Raw genomic sequence first — 25,975 nt, forward strand, 5'->3', positions numbered from 1 at the left:
CAAGCTAGAGAAGGGCAAAGCTCAAATGTGGATTTCATCTAAATGATATATATATTATAATAATAAAAGTGACAAATAAAGTCAATTTTTAATTTCATTGATTAATAATTATAATTAATAAAGTTTATTTTTGATAAAAGAATTTTTTATTTTAGTAAAAAGCTGTGAAATTAAAAACTAACAACTAGAACTGTTAATTTATATTTCGGACTTTTTATATTGCATAAGCTAATTACTTCAAAAAAAATATGGATTGCAGTAAAAAAAATTTCGAGAAAAAATGAGAAACTTACAATTTTTCGTTAAAATATGATTACCGAAACATTATAAAATCTCAAAAAGTTCGATAAATTTCCGACTTTTCGAGAAAGATTTTTTTTCTCGAAACCGATTTTTATCTTAATTCGGAATAAAATTTTTATTCCGTTTTGAACTAATTTTTATTGCACCGAGAGTCCGGACTCTAATCACAATGATATATTATATATACTAGACGTCTAAACTTGCGGGATTTTATTGGACAAAAAATAAAGCCGCTTTTTTTTTTTACAACAATAGTCCGCCATTTGTAAAAAGGACAAAAGTTGAAGCCAAACCGTGAAATAAAAGTTAAAAAAGCAAGTCAAAAATTCCCAATAAATTAAAGATAATTCGAAAACAAATTTTAATAATTATAAAATACTTATAAAAGTTTTTTTTTATGTTTATTAAAAAGTATTTTAATTCATAAAGATGCTTCAAAAGCGTCTGTCGTTTTACTTTTCTATTCAAATTTTCTTATTTCTTTTTTTTTTAAGGTATAAAAGACGTCTTTTCTACGTCTTATTAAAGACGTACAACCGATTGACGTCTTTTCGAACTCTTTTTTGAAGACATCTTTTTAAAAAACGTCTTTTCCGCGTCTTTATTTAGGCTAATTTTAAAAAGACATAACACGTCATAAAAAAGACGTCTTTTACTCGCCTAAAGATATCTTTTTTTCCCCTGGGATATTTTGTGATTTTCATTAATTTAACTTCATTTGCAGCTTCCAGTGAACTTTTTTATAATGTTTTAAAAGCAAGGTTTGACTGCAAGACAAGAAATATTAAACAGTTTTTAATGTTTAGTTCCACATGCATATTTTACTATAAAATTAATTTTGTGAAAAATGCTTGTATATTTGCAAAAGCCAAATTTTACAGGTTAGAAAAAACTCAAACTTTTTCTAACCTGCGAAAATGGTCTAAAAATGATGTTGCAATGACTATTTGTATTATTGTTTGCTGATAATTAAACGCGGTATAAACAATAAAAGAGCAACAAATTTCTTCATGATTTAGAATTCTCATAAGTTTGGATAACTTTCTTTATTATTTCTGTAGTAGATAAATTGTTATTATTATTTTTTAATGTTATAAGTACAACCTTTCCTCCACATTTTTTTACTGTGTCTGTTTCAGGTAAATTTCCTTCGTGTTTATAATCGCCTCCTTTTACATGAAAGTCTGGTTTTATAAGTTCAATAACTTTATTTGGATCATTTTCGTGAAACAAAAATACATAATCCACTGGGTGAAAACTGGAAATTAAAGTAAGACGAGACTTTTCATCGATTATTGGTCTGTCCGGACCTTTATATCTTCTAATAGAAGCATCGTCATTTAAAGCAACAAAAAGAATATCTCCTAATTCCTTGGCCCTGACTAAAAACTCTGCATGGTTTACATGAACGATGTCGTAGCAACCATTCGTGAAAACAATTGTTTTGCCTTTTTTTTTTAAAGTTTCGGCTAATAATTTAACTTCCTCGTAACTTGAAATTATTTTTGATTTCGTTCCACTTTTTTCAGTCAAGTCTTCTTTAGATATTGGAATGCAACCAAATTTTGATACAACAATTTTAGCACAAAGCATCGAAAACATTAGAGAAAGTTTAATAGATTTTGTTTTTAAATATTCGAGAACAAAGGAAGATGTCACAGTGTCACCTGCACCTGTTACATCTAACACAGATGTTGTAAATGCCGGCAAGTGTTCTATTATTTCATTAGAAACATAACTTATTCCAGCCTCACTTCTTGTTATTAAAAAAGCGTTAAAATGCTTCAACAAGATATCTCTGTTCGCTTCAATATCTTGATTTTGATTAGAAACAACAATGTTTAGGTTGTTCATAAACCCTTTATACTCTAAAAAGTTACACTTTACTATTGAGGCTTTTGAAAAAAGATGCATATTTTTTGGGCGTGCGTCGGCTAAAATAAATTTCTCTTTGAATATTTCGAACAGTTCTTTTGTTACTTTTTTTGTAAACATACCTTTATTGTAGTCGGATAAGATAACAGCGTCATAAATATCGGTGTTAAGCTTTTTTATTTGCTCTAATAATAGAGTTTCATCACTTTCTGTAAGATTTGAGTCATCTTCGTAATCTATTCGCAACAGTTGCTGATTTCTTGCAACTATTCTGTGTTTCACAATTGTTGGGCGGGATGTAATAACTGGAATAAAACCTATTTTATGATTTTTTGTTTCTTCCAAAAGAATGGGTAGGTTGTCGTCATTACCAACTAACGATAGTAGATCAACTTTAGAACCAAGGTTAACAATGTTTTGTGCAATATTTGCACTTCCGCCAAGTCCTCTTGTTGTCTCCAAATGTTTTACAACAAAGCTAACAGCTTCTGATGCAACTCCTCTAATCTCACCATATGTATATTGATCGATCATGGCTTCTCCAATAACGAGTATTGTTAAATTAGAATCAATGCAACTTGCAATTTTTTCCGTCATCTTGAACATCTTTGAATTTATTTGAAAAGCTGTTTACTTGTTTAATCTGGTATTTATAATTATTAGAACCTATTTTAGAAAAGATTTATTAAAACTAAATTAGTTGATCTACTATTTAAACATCAAGTTACTATCTTACACTCATTTCAGGCCAAAACATTAAAAAACACAAAAACTTAAAAACACAACTTTTGTCTAATCACAATCATTGCGACTGACACCCCACAACAATTTAAAAAACATAAATTTCTTTGAAAGTAAATTATTTAACACTTAACATTGTCTTTGAATTAGGTCATTTAACGGCTTTAAAATATATACTTAATAATATGTAAATATATACTTAATAAATGTCTTAATAAAATGTCTTAATAAAATCACTTAGTAAATATATACTTAATAAATGCGTCATCTTTTTATTTAAAACCTTTGGAGATTGGTTAGTTTTCTAAATACGTTTAAATACTGCTATTTTTATTAGGCAAAACTTATTTAAAAAATATAAGTATAAGAGATCTTTTTGCACATTTGTATAAAAGCTTGTTTATTTAGTCGGTTTAATTAAAGATTCTCCGAGGGAAAACTTTTAATCCTTTGTCTTTAGTCTATTAGTTTAATTTCGCATTACGTAATTTACGGACGATCCCTAAGGGTATAATTTAATTTGTCTAAAGAATGTATTTTCATTTAAAAACTAGATGTTCATTAAGAAATAGAGTCATTTACACTGTTAAAATAAATTCTTCCACATAAAATAATTCTACCTCATTAAAATATACGATACTCTGCTGCAGAAAAATTCTCGAAGTGATATGACTGTATCATAATCGTCTTGGGATAATGAATACTCGCCGCAAATATTGATTAGAAAAGAAACATCTACTAAAAACTTTTTCAGTTTGATTGTTTATCTCCTCGGGAGATAACCAATCAAACTGAAAAATATAATCTCTCGCCAGCAAAAAAAAATTCTTTGAAATTCAGCAAAAAGTTTTTTTTTTCTAATATTAATAAAATTAACTTTGATACCAGGAATAGATACCTAAAAGTATTAGCGCAATTTTTTAAAACAATATTTTCCAGATCTAGATTATATTGTTTAAAAAGTTATAAATCTATAACGTTTTATATAATTAGAAAAAAACATATTTTTTTTAAATATCAATTTAATAATGTAGGTACGTGCGTATCTTCGATTTACGGCACCGATTTTAAAGATAAAATAATATAAAAGATAAAGTAAGTTTATTGCAGTTTTTTTTTTTTTGCAGTTACTAACGTTTTTAGTGATTTCATTGCTATTGAAAACTTCGTTCCTGTTCTGGAAGTGGATTGACATTGAAGTCATGATGGGTTTTTTTTCTAACTTTCCAGTCAATTTTATATATCTATTTTCTATGTACTTGCCAAATTTCATTAAAAAATAATGACACGCTCATACTCTATTTTTGCACGCAGTAAAGGTACCAAATATTCTTCTGTTATAGAGGTTGTGGGTGAGGGGGGTGAGGGCGATCCACGATTATGAGCATTTTGTATATTTGAACTTTTTTATTAATTAAAAAGTTGTTTTTTTTTTGAAAAATGAAAGTTTATTAAAAATATTGGTGATTTTTTTAAAGTATTCAAAACATGATTTACACACACACACACTATGCTATTTATTTGTTTATATATATTTTATTTAAGATTCAATTGATTTTTTTTTCTGTTGCATGTTGTATAGCTTTTTTTATTTAAAAAAAAGTGTAATAATAATTAAAGCTGTTTCAATAAAATAATTATTATGATTATTAAATTTTGAGCATTATGAGACCTAAAAAGAATCATCTATTTTATGGTGAAGCCAAAAATTATTTGGCTTGTAACTTTACAATGCCAACTCATTTAAATGTTGAATGTAGAAATGGACATATATTGAATATATTCATATCCAACAATGAATCATTTAAAACAACTGTTGAAATAGTCAATAAACTTTTTAATTTCAAAATATGTAAAAGTCAGATTGTGCAACTAGTAAATAGATCCAAATTCTATGCTCGTAATTATTCAAGGGATTCTGAACAATTTATTAATATCTGCAACATGCTCTTTGCATACCAAAAATCAATATCTGCTGTGCCACAACCATTGCATTCAACCACAAACTCAAGTAACATTGTTTCGTGTTCTTCTATTTTACCTTCTCAACACATCAGTGCTTTATCTGTATCAAATAGTAATCATTTATCTCCTTTATCTGGTCCCACTTTAATAACCTCTTCTCATGAACCACTACTACCCAGGTTGAGAGCTGATCAGTTAAGTCCTAGGAAAAAAGTTTTGCGAAAGAGGTTAACCATTTTGGCAAATGAAATGGCAAATAAATAAAAAAGCATAAAGAAGATCTAAAAGAGTTAAGAGAAAAGGCAAAGGCCCGACCATACCAACTTAAATATCTAAATCAGGTTATTGCTCGCAAAGAAAAGACAAGCCTTAATCTTCGAAAAAAATTAAAGGAAAAATATTTGAATTTACAGTTAAAGAAACTTCAAAATCACATTTTCATTTTAAAACAACAGTTGACATTTACCCAAAGCAACTTATCTTATCAAAAGGCTATGTTAAGCCAACAACTTGCTCACAAAAATTCTGAAATTCTTGTACTGCAAAATGACATACTGATTTTACAGGAAGAAGTGGAGCAAATGCAACAAATAACACAAAACACCAAAACTGAAAAATGCTACTCAGCAGAGATTAGAGCACTTATATATGACATGCTTGTGTGCCAAGTTCCTACACATAGTGTTCCAACTCTGCTCAGTAAAATTGGAGAACACACTGGGTATCAATTTAGTCACATTCCACATCGCACAACTGTGGAACAAATGATGCATGAGCTAGGTGTAATTTCAGACTTACTGACTGCTGAGATAGCTTTCTCAACAAAAAATCTGACACTTGGTTTTGATGCAACAACACAGGAGGGTGTTCATGTAAATGTTGTGCACTTAACAACAGAATCAGTATGCATGGTTGTAGCTATTGATCAACTTCCTGGAGGTACAGCTTACGACTATCAGAGTCACATAACAAAATCTGTTGATAATCTTGCCAAGTTATATAGTGATTTCTACCAGCTACAATTCACTGATGTGCAAAGTACTATTATTGGAAACATAACTAACACGATGAGTGACAGAGTAGCAACAAACCATGCGACAGTTATTAAGTTAAACCTTGTTTGGCAGAAATCATTAAATGAACTAAACTGTCACCTTCACCCCTTGGACACAATGACCAGCTCATGCAAATCTTCACTCAAAGCATTAGAGACTTCTAAAGGAAAACTTTTTGGAAGAGACTGCATTGCAGCAAATATTGTTTTACATCTGAACAAATTTTGCTATAAGGATGGAAAAGGTAGATCTATAATCTTAATCCCACCTTTTTACTTTAACACAACATAATTTTGTGAATTATGATATATAAATCTAAAATATTTTTTTTATTAGCATATAAATGCTTCTTATTTCACATGCTCCTTATGCTCTTTAAAACAATTACTTTATGTTATTTAAAGGTGACCCAAAGGGTTTTGTAGCCTTTTTGGACCAACACAAGCTGCCCAGAGGACTGCTACCATGCTACAGAGGTAACAGAATACACATTCTTTTTCACACATGTGGTATTTTGATTCATCACTATGAAATATTGAAAACATTTCTGTTTTCTGGCTTAGCGTTATGCGGAGGTCTGAGATATAGTTTGTACCAAGATTTTACATCTGAAACAGGTGAATCTTTTATATGATTGTTTCCATTCTTGGACACATTCAGATATTAAATTGAGCAATAGTTAATGGATTATAGATTATTAGAGACTAATATTACGGTTTATTTATAAATTTTTTGTTTCAGGTATCCGTGAGTTATGTGCTCTAGCTTTAATTGGAAAGCTACTGACTGGTCCTTGGATGACAAAATTTTATATCCAACCAGGTCAGGGACTTGACTACATATCTGGCATTCAGGTAGTCAAAAATGTTCGGAACACTCTTATTGAAAGCAGCAAGGATCCTCTAAATCTAATTAAACAAAAAACTGATTTTTTCGTAAATATTATTAAAGATCCTGTTTTTGATTCAATAATCAGCTTTTGCCCAGTAACTGATGAAATGAGTAAAACATTAGCTGAAAATCTGAAAGCTGTTGTTAGTGTCATTGACAGGCAGTACAAGCGGCAGTTTAACATGAGTTCTAATGATCAAATTATGAACCAGACTAAATCAGCAAGGCTTCACAACATTGGCTCAGAAGAACTTATGGGTATGTTTAGTGCTGCAAAGCAAAAAGCTCCAAATGCCACGCTTTGCTTTCTTTCTTCAAAACTTCGTGCCTGTAAAAATAAAACAACTGCTCTACTCTCCAAAAAACCTACTGATATTCAAAACAAATTAACATTATGGGCTATTTCTAATGCCAGAAAAACTCGATTTGCAAATGCACAATCTCATAAAGAAATGACGTCAGAACTTTTAAAGCGTATGGCTAACAAAATTCAAAATAAAAAATTCAAAGAACAGAGAAAAAAAGAAAAAATTTTAAAAAATTGTATGCCTAATCAGATAAAAGAAATATTTCCTGACCTAGAAAATAATGAGGCTTCTAATATTGAAGAAATTCTTATTGAAGCTGCTATTGGAAAATGTATTTGCCACTTGTGGTTTGATAATGCCACTAACAGCCAAGATGTATATTATGGCAGACTTCTTAGCATTAAAAAGAAGAACAGTGGTATATACATAGTTTCTTATTGGAAACCAAATGAGAATGAGGATGACGATGCTGTTGAGTATGAAATGAGCAAATATCAACTATCTGCAGACATCATTAGTGGTAATATGGTAATATCATAAAAAAATGATGTGCAAATTGATTATAATAAGGTATGTGTTATTGTAAATCATAATATGGTTTATATACTTGCATTAATAATTTTTATTTACAGATATCAGGTAAGTGCCTTGGTTAGCAATATTTTTAAAATGCCTAATGTGTATATTATGCCCCCTCACCCTCTTTTTTTTGTTGTTGTTGATAAGATTATGAGAAGATTTATAATTCTTTCATTGATTATTTTTATATATCAGATCTTATTTTAGGTAGTCGGGTAGTTACCGACATCCAACAACCAGGGTTGACTTGGTTGTAACATGCTATGGGAAACCATAGCTCATTTACTATCGGCTTTGAGCCAATCACCTAGCTTTTGATATACTATTTCAACTTAAAAAGATGACCTTTTGCATGCATGGACACCAAGATGTTAGTGTTATGTAGTTTAAATCAATCAGTATAGAAATCAGTTTTTTTGATTATTATTTTTACACATAATATCTTTTCTTTTTCAGGCGACAAATCGAAGAATTCAATTTGTTCCATTGATATTTCTGTTTTAATGACATAATGTGTTATACATCAGAAGTTAAGTTATTTTAATTTATTTTTAACCTAAAACAAAAACCTTTTTTTTTCCTAATTTTTGATGGGTTTTTTTAGTAGTTATTTTAAATATCTGATGTATTTTATCTATCATTGCTAGGTTTTAACTCACAGTATGAAAACTGAAAAATAGACTATTGCTTCTATGGATCTTTCACAAGTCAGGAAAGAGGTTAATTTATACTTATAAGACTAAATTATGCAGTAATAACATATTTGTATCATATTAGATAATAATTTATTTTTCAGGACATATGCCTTCTCTATTAATAATGGTTGTGCTAGGGTGATCTATAGATTTATTTGAAAATCTGTTGTTTTTTTTTTTTAGATATTCTCGAAGGATCGACTTTTTCTATCTTTGGATGTCAGTGCTAGATTTGCTTCAAAACTAGGCTATTTTCATAGCCACAATTCTGTTAAAAACATTAATAAGCATATGGAAAACAATAAATTTAGTTTAAATTTTATATTACTATGAAGTATATTTTAAAACAAATAAATCTTTTTTTTATTGGGGTGGGCGTATTATTCGATGTTAATCGAGGCGATACACAAAGGATACTGAAGCGCTTTTTCTAAATACAAGTCTTCATCTCTCTAAATACTAATTAACATGAAATGTTATCGCTAATTGTCAAAGTAATTAAACAATTTTTATTATAGTATTTTTTAGTATCTATCATGGATTAAGTGGAAAATTATGTGGCTTGAGTAATAACAATGGTACGGTTGGGAAAACTTGTTTTTCTAACTATTGCTCTTACGCAAATCACATCCTTTTCCGACTTTTTCTTTAAGTCATATTTTTCGCTTGTTGGTTGCAGTTTTCTTAAGCATTCCTTATAATGAATTTTTGTCACTTAAATAGGCATAACTTTTAGTAGAATCATTTGTTTTTTATGAAATTTTCACCATTGTAATACTGATTTAAAGCTCTTTACAATGATGTATAATAATTGAATATTTGAATAGTTTAAAAATTCTGCACACGTACCTAAATAATGAGAAAAAAACATTATGTTCTAAATGATGTCATGCTAAAGGTAAACAAAATTACATAACTCATAAGACATAAGTCCGTTTGATTTGAATCATCTGGTAATGCCCCACCATGCAATTCAAAAATTCTCATTTAATGTGGAGGTTTGTCTTTTAAAGAAAACTTTTTAGAGAATGATTAAATCGGCTTAAATAGGCCGATTTTGCAACTAAATAGTTGCAAAATAATTTTTATCTACTGAACAAACAAGCTGAGATCTTTATCCAATTCCTGATAACATGTCTTTTCCCAACTCAGCATTACTGAATATAAAACATATTGTTTATAACTTTATAGTTTTTGAAGAACCCTCAATTTCCTTTAGAAAAGCGTCGCGCTGATAGAAAAAACGGAAATAGCCTTATAACTAGCGAACTGTTTAACATTTTGAAGTATTTTTTTTAACAAAGCATCAATTATGAGATATTGTTTGTTTATACAAATAGTTATAAAAAAAGTCCGGTCTTTTTTTTTGACGGTTTTTTTTCATTCCGGTTTTTTTGGCGGTTTATCCGTACTTATTCGATTTTTGATTAAAAAGACATAAAACCGATAGTTTTTGATATTTAAAACTCTAAGTGTGATATATCAGTTTATCTTTTTTAGGGGTTACAGGCTTTTTTTGTCTCCTACTTATATTTTCATGTTAAATAAAAAAGGAAATAACATGCACCAGCACCTTGTCTAAAATGTATATTTTCAAGTTAAATAAAAAAAGAAATAACATATAAGTATTTTATTATATATAAAAGTGAAACAAATAAAAAAGTTCCATTCCCTTCAATTGCAGAATAAAGGTCTGATGTTAAAATAGGTTTCTAACAATATGTGGCAATGAAAATAACCGTTTTTTAAAACTTGCGTATCAATTACAGCTGCATGGTTTAATGATACTTCTGGATTTCTTTTCTTAATACGAACCATTACTCTTTGACTTCATAAAATTATTTAACAACAAACATTAAAAGTTTAAAAAGTTTCATTATTGTAATAAATAGTATAGTTTAAGATATAAACATTTATTATAGAAATTATCTATTATCAAATTCTAATTCTGATAATTATACATTCAAGAAAAAAACTGTATTCAGTGTAATAAATTGATATAATTGAGTTTGTTTGTTTTTTTTTGCAAGCATAAAAAAAACATACTGTGTTGATTATGTGAAAAGGCCTCAGAAATATCAGTTTGGCTATCACCAGCACCTAAAATATATCATTAATAGAATTAAACGATAACATTAAATATCTAAATTTAAAGATACTCATAGCTTTCTCCAATATTTACCTTAAGAACAGTTATCAGCTGAATTTTCTTGCAGTATAGCTTTTATACCACTTGCATTTTATTCTTCTTGCAGTATAGATACATGTCAGATGTCATAAATAAATAAATAAATAGCTGTATCCCTAGAATTTTCGGCAAAAAAAGTTAAACGTGGATGACCTACTTGTGCAGTTATGTTGGCTTTGTTCCTGGCTTCAATGGCACTCTCAGACAAAGAACCTAATAGATACTTAAAATATTTAATAAAAGAAACACCATGAACTATGCACAGACTGTGACATTGGAATGGCTTTTAAAAACTGATCACTAGAAATGAGATCAAACAGACGCTTAGATTTCTGCTTCAAAATTTTTACATCTGGTCTTGTGGTTGTACTGTTCATATCAATGAGCAGGTTCCTAAATAGTTTGATTATTTTGGTATTCAAATTTAAAATTCTTCCAGTCACAGATGGTTTATTAAAGAATTTTCGTGCAGCATTGCCAGTATTGGATGTATCACTTCCCTTCCTGACAAAAGATACCCTTATTTTTAATTGTGTTTTGAATAAGTGCTGGAATTTTTTTTTGTTTTCATTAAATTCTTAGCTGTTTTTTGCTGGAATTTTTCTTTCTTGTTTCACTGCAGGAAGTTTGCAAGAAGTATTGGAGACCCACTCCATGCTGCATATCCACAAATAAAGACTGCAAACTCCAAGTTTTAATATATTCTTGTCTACAAGTGTATCTTTATTCCAAATAGTTTCCAAATTAAAATCCTACGGACTTGCTTGACATACATAACAGCACTGAAATGCTAAGTTTTTTTAAAGCATTTTTGATACCACAGCATTAAGTGTTTTACCATCATTCGTTGTGGTTTAAATAGTTGACAATCTTGAAATTATAAAAAAAAGTATTTTCATGTAGTGTAAACTTAATATTCTCTAAAGATAAAGTTTCATTTTGTAAATGTTCAAGCTTCTCTTGAATAAAATTTGCAGTCTCTTTGGCAAAACAAAACATAAGATGACGGGTAGCATCTGGACTATTTGGATTAAAATTTTTCCATATTACCTTTTTTCCACTTCAAATCTCCAACAGTACAAACACTATGCTACACACAGTGGAATCATCCTCACCTCTCTTTATAGTTGCTGCATTCTGAAACTCAGATTTGTCACTCTGACCAACACCTCCCACTTTGTAAATAACGTATATGTTATTTGCAAAGTGGGAGGGACACGTTCCGCCTGTGCTAAAATTTTAATAGGATTACCTTCATCCTCCAAAAGATACTCAAACACTCTAGTTACTGAATGCTTGATCATATTGAAGAGACTACATTTTACTTCAGTTTCTGAATATTCCACATGCTCTGGATATGTCAATTTTTTATATTCTTTTAACTTGGTTAAACCTGGAGGAACAAGATGATGATTTTGGGTAACAATTTTCTTAAATTCAGCCCATGTTCTGTCTGTTAGTCTCAAATTGCAAAAAAAAAGGAATGATAAATTTGGACCATGTAAAGTAGACCTTGGTACAGTAAAGAGATTAGGTGCAAATCTTTTTACAGCATTTTGAAGTTCTTCCAGTTCTTTTCCCAGAAGATTATCAGTTCTTTTACGTTTCATCCTACTCGTGAGTTCTGAAAAAGATTATCTAGGTTTTAGCGCACAAGGTGCAATTTTTATACCTGCTTCAGGTGTTCCCATTATTACAGTATTTCTTCTAAAACATGTATAAATTTGTGTACAATTATTTAGTGCAATAAACTTAGACTGCAATATATACATAACCAGCATTATTTAGTGCAATAAACTTAGACTGCAAAAATTTGGCACAGGCTTTAAAATTTTTTCTTAAGAATACATGCCTTGGGGGAAATGCATGTGTTAAAAGTTGACGAAGAATTAATGTAGCCATTTTGATAATTTATAAAATCCATCGCAAGGTAAAACTGTATGTTATTGAACTACAGAATTTTCATTTACTTCACAGAATTTAGTCGGTTTTTAAATAAAACTCACATTAGTAAAAATGATTTTAAAGCATAAGGTCACAGAGATCACCTGAATATTTTTGCATGGCAGTAAAGTCAATTCGCAGTAGCTCTATTTTATTCAAAAAAAAAGAGGCGACCTCTGTGGCCACATGCTCAAATCAATCAATGATTAAGAAATCAAAAAATCAGCAAAAAAATGCTATGCAAAAGCCTTTTTTTTCTATTTCTAGTTTTACATTCAATTAAATATATGATTATTTTAATTTCGCATAAAAATAATATAAAAATTTAACACTTATCATATACCTTGAAAGGATTTTAACAAAAATGCAAGTTTTTTAAAACCTTGAAAAAACCCTTAAAATATCAAAAAGTTTTAAAAAAATAAGACTGATTTTTTTTATAGAGAATTAAAAACTGAATGAAAAAAAAAAAAACTTTAAAAGTTTAAATATGAAAAATCACTAAAAAATAATATTACAGCTATTTCTGATAGTATATTATATTTTATTCTTATTTATTTCAATTATTAATATTACGTGAAACGTTTGTTAATAATTGCCATGCCTAATGCCTAATTTTGAAAATAGAAATTTATCATGCTGCAGAGCAAAATAAGATCCGAATTCCTCATTTGTGCATTTCAGAAAATAATCTCTTCATTAAAAAAAATCTCTTCATTAAAAAATATACTTTGAATAAGAGTTAATTTAAAAAGAACTTACTTTTTTAAAAAAAAATTTTCAAACATTTTACTTCATTCGAGAATGAAAATTATATTCACTTTTCAAAAAAATTTGTTGCTTCAATTGGTATGTAATATTTACAAATCACGTGAGTTTTTTGATGATATGAACGAAAATTCACTTCCTGTATGTATACCACAAACTAGTATGAAAAATGGAGAAGCTGTTCCCCATGATTGGCTTGTATGGAGTAAAATAAAACAATTATTGTTTTCCCAGTTAACACATAGCGTTTTTTAAACGCTATTTGGACGTTTATTTTAGGTTTTATCGTCCAAGGAAAATAAGAACGTTTCGTAAACGTTCAAAAAGCGTCTTAAAACGATAAATTTGAAACGAAAAAGTTAGGTCAATAAAAGACGTCAAATAAACAATTTTTACACATTTTTTTATATCTATATTTATATCCATAATTAATTACGGATATAAATATGGAAATTAATTATGGATACAAGCATTTTTGCCAATTTAGTTCATCATTTAAAATGTAACACTTTTTTTTTTTCTTTCGCCTCTATTTTCTAATTATTCTTTCAGTTGCTTATCTTCCAATCAAGCTTTTTGAACTTTTTTGCATATGAAGGTTTATATATATATATATATATATATATATATATATATATATACATACATACATACATACATACATACATACATACATACATACATACATACATACATACATACATACATACATACATACATACATACATACATACATACATACATACATACATACATACATACATACATACATACATACATACATACATACATACATACATACATACATACATACATACATACATACATACATACATACATACATACATACATACATACATACATACATACATACATACATACATACATACATACATACATACATACATACATACATACATACATACATACATACATACATACATACATACATACATACATACATACATACATACATACATACATACATACATACATACATATGTGTGTGTGTGTGTGTGTGTGTGTGTGTGTGTGTGTGTGTGTGTGTGTGTGTGTGTGTGTGTGTGTGTGTGTGTGTGTGTGTGTGTGTGTGTGTGTGTGTAGTGATTCATAGCTATATTGTAATATATTTAAAAATGAGTGATTCTTCAAGTGATCATTCTGTTATAAAAACAAGAAAAAGATCTAGACCAAACACAATGTATTATTTATAATAGATCATATGTATAAAATAAATTACAATAAAATGATATAATTTTTTAAATAATCATATTTTAAATATTTTGATGACTAATGTAAGTATAATTACTTATACTAAAAAACTAGTATAGATGTAAAATATGGCAATAATTACACCATTCGACTTTGATTTTGATTTACAAACATAAAAACTCAAAAGCTTTATTTGTTATTCTGGGCAATATAAAACTTGGAAATGTGTTCTCTTTAAACTTTTATGAGGACTTTTAGATACATCAGAAGATGTGCATTCATTTCAAATTTATGTTCTGAATTATATAGGTTTTTAATGTAAAATTTTAGTTCCAAATCATGGAAGGCGCACAGAAAAGAAGTTCTACATGTATACAATGATTGTGTCAGTGATACTTTATTATATAGTGAAAAAATATTGTGTTCTGAAAACAATTACTCTAATTACACACCACCATTTGATAAAAGCTTGAATGATAATCCACATATGTTTGTAAAAAATTTGGTTAATGAGTTAAAGATATTACGCATCACCGCATTGGCTTACTTAGGCAAAAATTATCACATTAAAATTTATGCTTTTGTCTGTGATGCACCTGCACGTGTGATGTTAAAAGGTATTGTAAATCATATTGGCTACCATTCATGTGAAAGATGTACCAAAGTAGGGAAAAGTGTTTTAAATAGAGTTGTTTAAGGTTATGTGGATGATGGTTTAACAATTTTGCGCACAAATGTTGATTTTTGCAATAATAATAAATACTTTCAAAAAGATGTAAATGGAAGAAGTCATCAACATGAAAAAAGTGTTTTAAAAGAAATATCAGTAATAAGTTTTATTAGCATGTTTCCATTAGATTATATGCACCTAGTTTGTTTAGGTGTTACGCGTTGAATACTATATTTTATAAAGGATAATATTAATGGAACTAAGCATGGGAAACTGTCTCGTAATATGATTAATTAGATTTCAGATAAATTACTTCAATTGAATGGAAAACTGCCCAGTAATTTTTCAAGACAACCAAGAGGGCTTTTTGAGTTAGATAGCTGGAAAGCGACTGAACTGCGTTCTTTCTTACTGTATACAGGGATGATTGTGTTAAAAGGAATAATAAGTGTTCCTATGTATAAGCATTTTTTAAGTTTTGCAATAGCTATTAGAGTTTTGTGTGATAATGACAAAGATTACAGAAACTCAAATTTAGACAACGCTCGCAAACTTTTAAAATACTTTGTTGTTAATTCAAATGAATATTTTGGTGAACTTTTTTGTGCTTACGATGTACATAATCTCTTGCACATATGCGACGATATCCAGTTTTGTAACACACCTCTTTAGATGATGTATCAGCTTTTGAGTTTGAGAATTACTTGCAGCAACTAAAAAGATTGGTGCGTTCAAAACATAATTCTATTGTGCAAATATGTAAAAGATTCAATGAAATAAACAATTTTATGAAGTTGTCTTCAACTGTTTCTAATGAAGTAAAAGCTAATGTGAAAGATGGTTGTTTTTTAACCTATCATGGTGTGGTTTTAGTAAAAGAATATTTAGGAGGAGAAAAATATAGTTGCATTTATTACAGAAAAAAAGATTTGGATATGTACTTTGACATTTTTCTAAATTCAAAATCCATTGGTATTTACTTTTTAAGAAATAATTTAAAGAGTATTGTTTGTACCAAAGATATAAAAACTTTAGTGATCAAGTGCGCATGTTTACCTGTTGATAAAGGATTTGTTATTTTACGATTGCTCCATAATAAATGTTAAATAGTAAAGTATCAAGAGCTTTCAAAAATTTATCTTCATTTTAATAGTTTAATTTTTTTGGCTTAACAAAAAAATTTTTGTCCATTAATTTTTATTTCATTTCAATAAGTTTCATAAATTTTAAATCTTGTTAAAGAAGCTTTATTAATAATATTGTGTAACGGTAAGTTAAATAAATATTAAATGTTACTTAAATGTTCATGTGAGTATAGCTGATATGATGTTAAATATTGTATGTAAATTTTTCATTTAGTTCTGTTAAAAGACTTTATTCAGTAGTCACTATCTCTGAAGACAATATTTTCAAAAAGTGGCAGTTCCATTACACTGGGTAAATGACAAAGAGAATATTGTTTATCAGCCACCTAAGTCAAAAAAACAATTTAATTATTATATTAGCAACTGGGTGGATCCAGATATAAACTGGTTAAAGTTTCAATTGAAAAAGGTTCATCTTGACATGGCTACAAAAGATATTTGTGATATTTGCATAAATATAGAGACCGAGACTTCTAGTTATGAAATTTAAAAAACTGGTAATTTTCTGTTATAGTCCCTTTTTTTTTTCTTTTGTGTTTTGTTGTTATTTTTTATTATTAATTGTTATCGTCTATTATAACCATTTATTATAACTATAAATTGATTTTTAAGTTGAGAAAAGTTCAGTGTTTTATCAAATTTTGTGGTAAAAGTGGTATAAAAAATTAAACTGGAGCTTATTGGATTTTAATAATGTCATTGTTATAGTCATTTTGTGTTTGATGTTTGTATTATTCATCATTTATAGAAAATCTTTGAGTATTTTGAGCTGTTTATATATTAAAAACAATCATATTTTGATTCTCATAATTTTATTTTCACTTTCTATAATATAATATGTGTATTGTTTATAAAGTTCATAATTATAAAGTATATTGTTTATAAAGTTCATAATATGTGTATTGTCTATAAGTTCATAAAATATTTAAAATATAAATATTAAATTGTTTTTGAGAATGAAAGTTTTAAATGATTATTGACAACCAAGTCCAGATATTCATATGGTTATAGAGCCGTCTTCAAAAAAAAAATTTTCAAAAGGCCAACAAGATAAACAAGGTCTTCAAAAATCAGGTTTACTCAAGACACCCTCTGAAATTGTGTAGAGATCTAAAGAAAACTCTGAAGTAAAAATTAACTCTTCCGAAGTTGAACTTGCAGGTAAAAAGAAGAGTAAATTACCTAAAAGCTTTCAGAATCTAAATAAAAAACTAAACTTTTTTTACGTAAACGTTTTGTGATGATTTTATTTATACTAATAGTAATGAATATATTAAAAAGCAGTTTTATTATTTTAGAAATTGAATGTTTTAATTTAACTAACTGAAAGCAAAGACCTTTGGAAATAAATTACATTGGGGACAAGTTTATGTATAGTAACCCACCTGAAACCTTCAAGGCTCTTAATAAAAGATGTAAATATTAATATATATTTATATTTTTTTGTTGCTGAAGTGTTACATCCATAGTTCCGCACTTATATGGATTTAATTCTTATCATTTTTTAATTAAAATGATATTAAGGATAAGTTTGGTGCAAGTTTTTACATTTGGGTGCCTTTCCAAATCTAAACCTGTCATAGAACAGTAATGAGCATTTTTATGGTAACACAATTACCATGAAGATTGCTATCAATGTTAAATTCATATATATATATATATATATATATATATATATATATATATATATATATATATATATATATATATATATATATATATATATATAAATATATATATATATATATATATATATATATACATATATATATATATATATATATATATATATATATATATATATATATATATATATATATATATATATATATATATATACATATATATATATATACATATATATATATATATATATATATATATATATATATATATATATATATATATATATATATATACGTATATATTATACATTTTTTTATAAATAGGCTTACAGTATGCTCTTTTTATGGAGTTAAGTAGTGTTAAAAGTCAAATAACACAACTTGAAAAAGCTGTTGAAAGATTGAGTCGACAGATGGAGCCAGAAATGTCAGCATTTCACATTGAGAAATCATCCACCCTCAAAGATTTTGAAGAAATGGAGGAGATTCTTAAAAAAAAAGATGATTTTCTTTATTAATAAAAAAAATTTTTTTATTAATAAATACTATTGTTTTTTATTAACTTCTTGTTAGACAGTTCTTATTTTTAATTTTTCAAATCTGGTCAGCCGGCTGAAACAGATTGGTGGCAACACGCCATCATCAATTATAAATAAGGCTTTAAGAGAAGACTATGTCAAAAAAGCTACAAGCTAAATTTAGAAAGGTGGGAAAAAATGGAAAACGACCGTTTAAGACTACTTACTTGTACAAGGCTCTACTTGGTAACTTTCAATTTTTAGAAAAGCATGAAAGATAATGTAATTATAAGGTCATACTTGAAATTGTAAGATTATGTTTTGAGTATTTTTAGTTACAGCCAATTGTATGTATTATTATTTTTAAATATTTTAATTCAAGTGTCAGTTATTTATCTAATAATGTCATCCAATGCTACACCTCTGCTGGAATTCTTGAGTGGTTAGTGGCTTTTTTTGTAATTGTAGTTGTTGCAAACTTCTTTAACATTTAGTATCTATTTAAGTTATTGTTATGTTGTTTTTGAATTAAGTGCCTTTATAATGCTATTATCATTATAATGATAAACTTATGCTTTTTAAACTATATTTATAAATTTTTGTATTTAGAACCGATGTTTTAATTACGAAAGCAAATAAGCTTAAACCTTAAGGTAATTAATGTTACGTTTGAAATTAATGCTTTTACACATTGAAGTTAATTAGGTTAAGTTTGAAATTAGTGTTAAACCATTACATTTGGACGGAATAAGCTCCTAAAATAAACGTTTCCAATTAACGCTCAAAAACCGTTTTTTGAACGTTTATTAAAAACCGTCCCATCACCGTTTCCTTTGGACGGATAAAGCTCTTAGAATAAACGTTTCCAATACACGTCTAAAAAATGTTTTATGAACGTTACTGTGTTTACTGGGTTGTCTTCCTAGTCGCCTTTTTAGTGCACTTCCAACAACATGTCGCTCATGCTTAACCACTATATCTGGATATTGTTTTCAAAGGAAATGGAAAAAAATACTTAACAAAATTCCAGATCAACGACAGCAACGTCAGCGTGCACAGACGTCAATCAGACGACTTAAGGACGTCTTATTTTGGTCGCAGCGTTTCAGATCAAATTAAGACCAACCACGTCTTCACCGGACGTTCCAAAGACGTCCGGTGAAGACGTCTTTATTAGGACGCCCTACAGAAGACGTCTTTATTAGGACGCCCTAGTGACGCCTACATTAATAGGCGTTACTAGGACGTTATTAGGACATCCATATTTAGACGTCCTATTGACGTCCCTAAGACCTCCTTTGGACGTCCTAATTAACTTAGAAATACGTCGTCTAGGACAACGTATTTCTAAGTTAATTAGGACGTCCAAAGGAGGTCTTAGGGACTAAAAAAAGGCGTTTAGAGGACGTCTTCAAAAAAGTTTAGATTATAAATAGATAAACTTATATATAAACTTAGCGCATAAAATAACTCGGTTAATTAAAAATGTCTGCTTGTTTAGGTTTATTATTAACTTTGGTTGGTTATTTATCGTTTAAAGTTATTTTCCAATTTTCTGTACAATCTTTTAATAAAAGAAAATTGAGATTAGTTATTAAATGTAAATAAGTTGCCAGTATAGTGAGGGAATTTCAATAAAAGATACAAAGTGAAATGTTGCAACATAACATTTCACTTTGTATTTTAAAGAGTAATAATGATATTTTGACACATAACATTTATTTGCAACATAACATATTTGCAACATAACATTTTTTTGCACATAACATTTATTTGCAATAACATAACATAATTTGCACACATAACATTTATTTGCAACATAACATAACATAAGATATTTGCAACATAACATTTCACTTTGTATTTTAAAGAGTAATAATGATATTTTGACACAGACACACAAAATTTGTGTGTGTCTGTGTTATATAATAATATTATATATATAATATATATATATATATATATATATATATATATATATATATATATATATATATATATATATATATATATATATATATATATATATATATATATATAAATTATGTTAGTGTATTTTACAAATAGAGTGCTCAATGTTCTTAAAGAACAGAGCAATAATTAATTAGTAAAAAACACTTATCTAACTTCGACTTGAAGTTTCACCATTGCTGGATCCTTCCTGATGATCCAGCAATGGTGAAACTTCAAGTCGAAGATAAAAGTTAGATAAGTGTTTTTTACTAATTAATTATATATATATATATATATATATATATATATATATATATATATATATATATATATATATATATATATATATATATATATATATATATATATATATATATATATATATATATATATATATATATATATATATATATATATATATATATATATATATATATATATATATATATCCCAGTGGGCGTTTTGCAAACGTTTTTATGGTCCCGTAAAAACGTTTTTTTATTGGTTTTTTAAACGTCCATATGAAACGGTGACCAGAAGCTGTTTTAAAAAACGTTTTGTGAACGTTTTTTAATGGTTTTTTGAACGTCCATATTAAGCGGTGAACGGACGTTTTTCTAAAAACGTTTTTTATTGGTTTTTATTAATACCCCGTTCACATTGGAGATAAAACACGTTTTATTTTAAATGTGTTTTGTGTTTATAATGTTATAAACTCTGCAAAACAGTAATAAAACAACATGGCGAGGTTGTTTTATATTAACACATGCTTTTTATATTGACAAAGCAACCTTGCAGTATTGTTTTATTGTTGTTTTATACAGCTTTTTGCAATAACAATTTAATACGCTTTTAAGATAAAACGTGTTTTATCGTCAGTATGAACGGGGTATAAGTCTAAATAAAACGTTTTATCGCTTGCAACGTTGTTCCTAAAAACCTTTTTTTAGGTATAAGTAATTTAAGTAAATAACTTATGTTATACTGAAAGTAAAACCTTTTTACAAATAAAAACGTAGGTCTAACAGCCTAGATCCGGATAAATAACTAAAATTTAAAACATTTTGCGTTTATTTGCAATTTAAGCATACAAAAACATAATAAAATAATTTTTATGTTATTCTATTAGAGCTCAGTTCAAACGATCGCCTATCAACTTATTGACTAAATCGTATTTTGCTGTATGTGAAACTAATGTTCCTAAAAAGAAAAATATCGTATAAATCTTTCATGACTTGCATGCAAAAAACTGCAACAAAGTATTAACAATAAGAATAAAAAAACGATAAATTTCTCATGGTATATAAAAGGAACAATATAAACGAGATGCACACTACCGCACATGCGCACCACATTTTTTCAAAAGTTACTTATAATTGCTCTACACAATAAAGTTTTTTTAAAATCATTTATTTCCATAAGTTCCAGCTTTCTTAAACAATGCTATAACACATTTTAACATAATTTTATCCAAAATATTATCAGCAGAAGCTGAAAAAGAGCTGAAAAAATCATAGAATATATTTAGTTTGATCGCATATTACTTTATTGACGAAATTTTTATACATTAATGTAAGCAAGAATATAATAACAAATAAAACTTTACTTTATTATTTAAAATTATTTCACTTTCATCAAACCTTGTTATACCATTTATTTTATCATAAAAAATAATGAATCTTAAAACGCATTTTTTTTACTCCAGGATATCCACTGCAGATAAAGAATTTTTGATTTCAGACTTTAAGTATCGTAGTTCCATAAAAACATTGAAAACCTATTATATATAATCAAAAAAAAATTAGAACAGAGTAAAATATTAATGAAAAACTGTTGTGGAAAACTGAAAATTGAACTAAATACCATAACATTTTTTGAAAAATAAAGAGACAACATTTATAAACACACCTGTTCCACTAATAGGTTCAAAATTTGATGGCAGTTCATCATAACAATAAACTGCAGCGATGCTTCTCTGGAAGTCTTTGTTAAATTGTTGAAAAAATGTTTTGTGTATTATTTATTAACTTATTAAAAGTACATAACATTTTCAAACTAAAATTTAAAATAAAAACAGATGAACTTACATTTAGAAATTACATTTCAAATGTAAGTTTATCTGTTTTTATTTTAAATTTTAGTTTAAAGCAAGTCCTGATACTACATTTTGCACTGTAATATCAGGACTTGCTTCTCTAATGAAGATTCTCAGATGAACTTACATTTAGAAAATTTTTGCACATTTATTATCAGGACTTGCTTCTCTAATGTGCAAACAATTGTGGTATATTGCACTTATCGTTCTAAAAATGGTATTAAAATATAAATACAAAAGATTGCACACTCCATCCTTTATATAGACATACATTGAAGTATTTATTTAAAAATATTAAACAACACCAATTTTGAAAATTTATTAAAAAGCTTGCACATATGAGCTAAATTTCAAAAAACAACTTGATTCTTGAAGTTTAGAACTTGAAGACTCTAAATCGCTTAATATACAAAGTTATTTCTACTAGAAGTTCTACTTGTATAAACAATGTAGAGCAATTGCTAGCTGGAGTAGAAATAATCTATATAAAAATAGCTTAATACATTTATTATAAAATTTATTTATAAAATGATTCTAACTTAAACTTACTTTGTTTTAGGTTATGATCATTTGTAACTATGCTTGCATATTTTATACTCATAATTGAGAATGGTAGTTTAATTTTTTTTAGTATATTTAAAAAATAATTTTACATACATAAACAAAAAAAAAATTCTAAACATATAAAATATATATATATATATATATATATATATATATTATATGTTTAGAATTTATATATATATATATATATATATTATATATATATATATATATATATATATATATATATATATATATATATATATATATTAATAAAGACACAAACATTTATATAACTTTTCAAAAATTTTGCATAGATGTGAATTAAATGTTTGAAAAAAAAACTGTTTCTTGGATTTTAGCACTCGAAGACTCTCAAGTTTTGAAACAAACTTTATGATCATTTGAGTCACATAACTTTGTGATGGTTTGAGTCACATGGGATTGAGAAATTTGATTGTTAAATGAGAAAAATATCATAGAGAAATTTGAAATTTTGAGTGCCTGTTTTAGGTCTTTGCTTATTTATTTCGCATATAAGAGGTTTCAAACAATTTTTTATATAATATTCGCTAGTAATGGTGTCTCCCTTTTTAACATAAGCCAAATCAACAAAACCTGTTTTTTAAAAGAAGATGTAGAACATGTTTTTCGGCTGAAACCTGTTGCATCTTACTATAGCTCTTGGAGTTTCACCTTCACCGACCCAACTAGGGTTAGCCGACTTGTGTCCAATTTGTCTCAAATAAAACCACGACTTGTCCCCTGTAATAATACCACATAGTCTCCATGGGCCGTTTCTGAAAAAGGCTAAATTTTCTTTACATGCCTCAACTCTATTCTTGCGATTTTGATCGGTTAACTTGTAGAGTATCCAACGTGATGTAAATTTTCTTTTTTTAAGTGCGTTTTGAATGATTTCCTTGATTGTAAAACGAATAATCGATGTCAGGACTTCAATTATATCATGTGTTGCATGCGGATTTCCTTCAATAATGGCTTGCACACGTAAAATATAATCAGCTGTATACGTGGTTTGAGGGTGCCCTGAGTGAGGATCATCTTCAAGGCTCTCTTTACCATCTTTAAATAAAGTAGCCTACTTGGTAATTTTACTATACTTTGGAGCTTGGTCATCATGAACTAAAAACAATTCATCGGTTATGGCTTGTGCTGAAATTCCAAGTAGAGCACGAGTTTTAATATATGCTCGATATTCATTTTTTCCATTTTTAATTTTTTCTTTTTAAACGTACATAATAAAATTTACATAACTTTTTTAATATACATTCAAAATATTTCAACAAGTACTAAAAATGTTCATAATATGATATAAATATATATATATATATATATATATATATATATATATATATATATATATATATATATATATATATATATATATATATATATATATATATATATATATATATATATATATATATATATATATATATATATATATATATATATATATATATATATATATATATATATGTATATATATATGTATGTATAGTCAAAAAAAGGCATTTTTCAGGATATTAAAAAACAATTTATTTTCTTAAGTTATTCAAAAAAATATACAAATAGAAATTACTAATTTAAATTAAGTGAGTCTAGAGAGATAAAAGAAAAGTATTTTTAGAGGATAAACCATTGAAGCTTGTTCAGTGAACGCTAATAAACAATATGGTACTTACGACGTTGTTGATCTCATATGTCAAGGGGGAACGAAAAGTAAGAAATAAATGTCTACAAAACATATTAATCAGCTCAATAGCAATGTAACATAAAGTAGAATAAAAAAATGTAATGGTAGAGTATTAACACAATATCAGCTAAGAAACTATTGTTCAAAATGTTTAGGCTATCAAAATGTTTATTCATCCAACTCAATAATCTCATCATTGGAATCATTACCTTCACTATTTTGGATGGAAAGTAACGACGGATAAAACGATTTAGCCTCATCACTAATAAAAAGCAAAAAGGATGTTTGATGATGAAACAAGGGAAGAAAGTTCACACATACCTCCAGAAAAAATTTTTGAAATTAATTGTAATATAGTCTTTGACAGTATAATTACACAATTACACTGGAGATTTGAAACAATGGCTGAGATTTCATCAGATTTTGAGTTTCTAAATGGTAACTCTCTTGCAAGTATGTCAGTTGAAGATCTGAAGAAATGTGGAGATAAACTTTGTCAAAAATTTGTTCGTGATCTTAATGCGAATGAATTTTTATCTGAAATTGAAAGCTTTAAGTTTCAAGCCAGTGTCCTGATTCCAGATTTAAAAAACGCAAATCCATTGAAAATCTTGCAATTTGTGCACACCTATTCTTTGACTGAGGCATACCCTTTCATTGAAATTGCTCTTAGAATCTTTCTCACACTACCCGTCACTGTGGCATCATGTGAACGTAGCTTTCGCAAACTTAAGCTTTTGAAAAATCATCTAAGATCCTCCATGGGTCAAGAACGTTTGACTAATCTTGCCATTTTTTCAATTGAAAATCCCTTGCCAAAATCTCTGTGTTACAATGAAATTATTGATAACTTTGCATCATTGAAAGCTAGAAAAATAAATTTTGTTTGAATGTGTCTAATTTTAATATTTATTAAAAAAACTAATGCCTGGTAAATTTTTCAATGACTTTCAACCACAAAGGACAATTTAAAGTTGATTTTAAATGTGCTTTAAGTAGGTTTATTAAAATTTGAATCAAATTAAACATTAAAAAATTATTGAATTTGAGGCGGCATTTTTTCTCCTTGCCCGAAAGGATTTTTGATCTCACTACGGCCCTTGACGTTATTGTTCTTAAAGTGCTAGTTTCACTGCGTCCAACATTAATAATTATTATTAATTATTAGACAATTAATAATTATAT

The 25,975-nt window shown here is 27.6% G+C and overlaps 2 protein-coding genes across 2 annotated transcripts; one reads left to right on the plus strand and one right to left on the minus strand.

Moving 5' to 3' along the window:
- Window positions 1-1,311: 1,311 nt before the first annotated feature.
- Window positions 1,312-2,775, minus strand: LOC100198621 (bifunctional protein HldE). The gene has a single exon (XM_065815787.1). The coding sequence runs from the start codon at window positions 2,773-2,775 to the stop codon at window positions 1,312-1,314; it is 1,464 nt and encodes a 487-aa protein (XP_065671859.1).
- A 22,296-nt stretch (window positions 2,776-25,071) lies between these two features.
- LOC136089720 (uncharacterized) lies at window positions 25,072-25,680 on the plus strand. The gene has a single exon (XM_065815788.1). It carries the CDS (start codon window positions 25,072-25,074, stop codon window positions 25,678-25,680), a length of 609 nt encoding a protein of 202 aa, XP_065671860.1.
- Window positions 25,681-25,975: the final 295 nt, after the last annotated feature.

This window comes from Hydra vulgaris, chromosome 13, assembly GCF_038396675.1.
Source record: "Hydra vulgaris chromosome 13, alternate assembly HydraT2T_AEP".
NCBI classification, from domain to species: Eukaryota; Metazoa; Cnidaria; class Hydrozoa; order Anthoathecata; family Hydridae; genus Hydra; species Hydra vulgaris.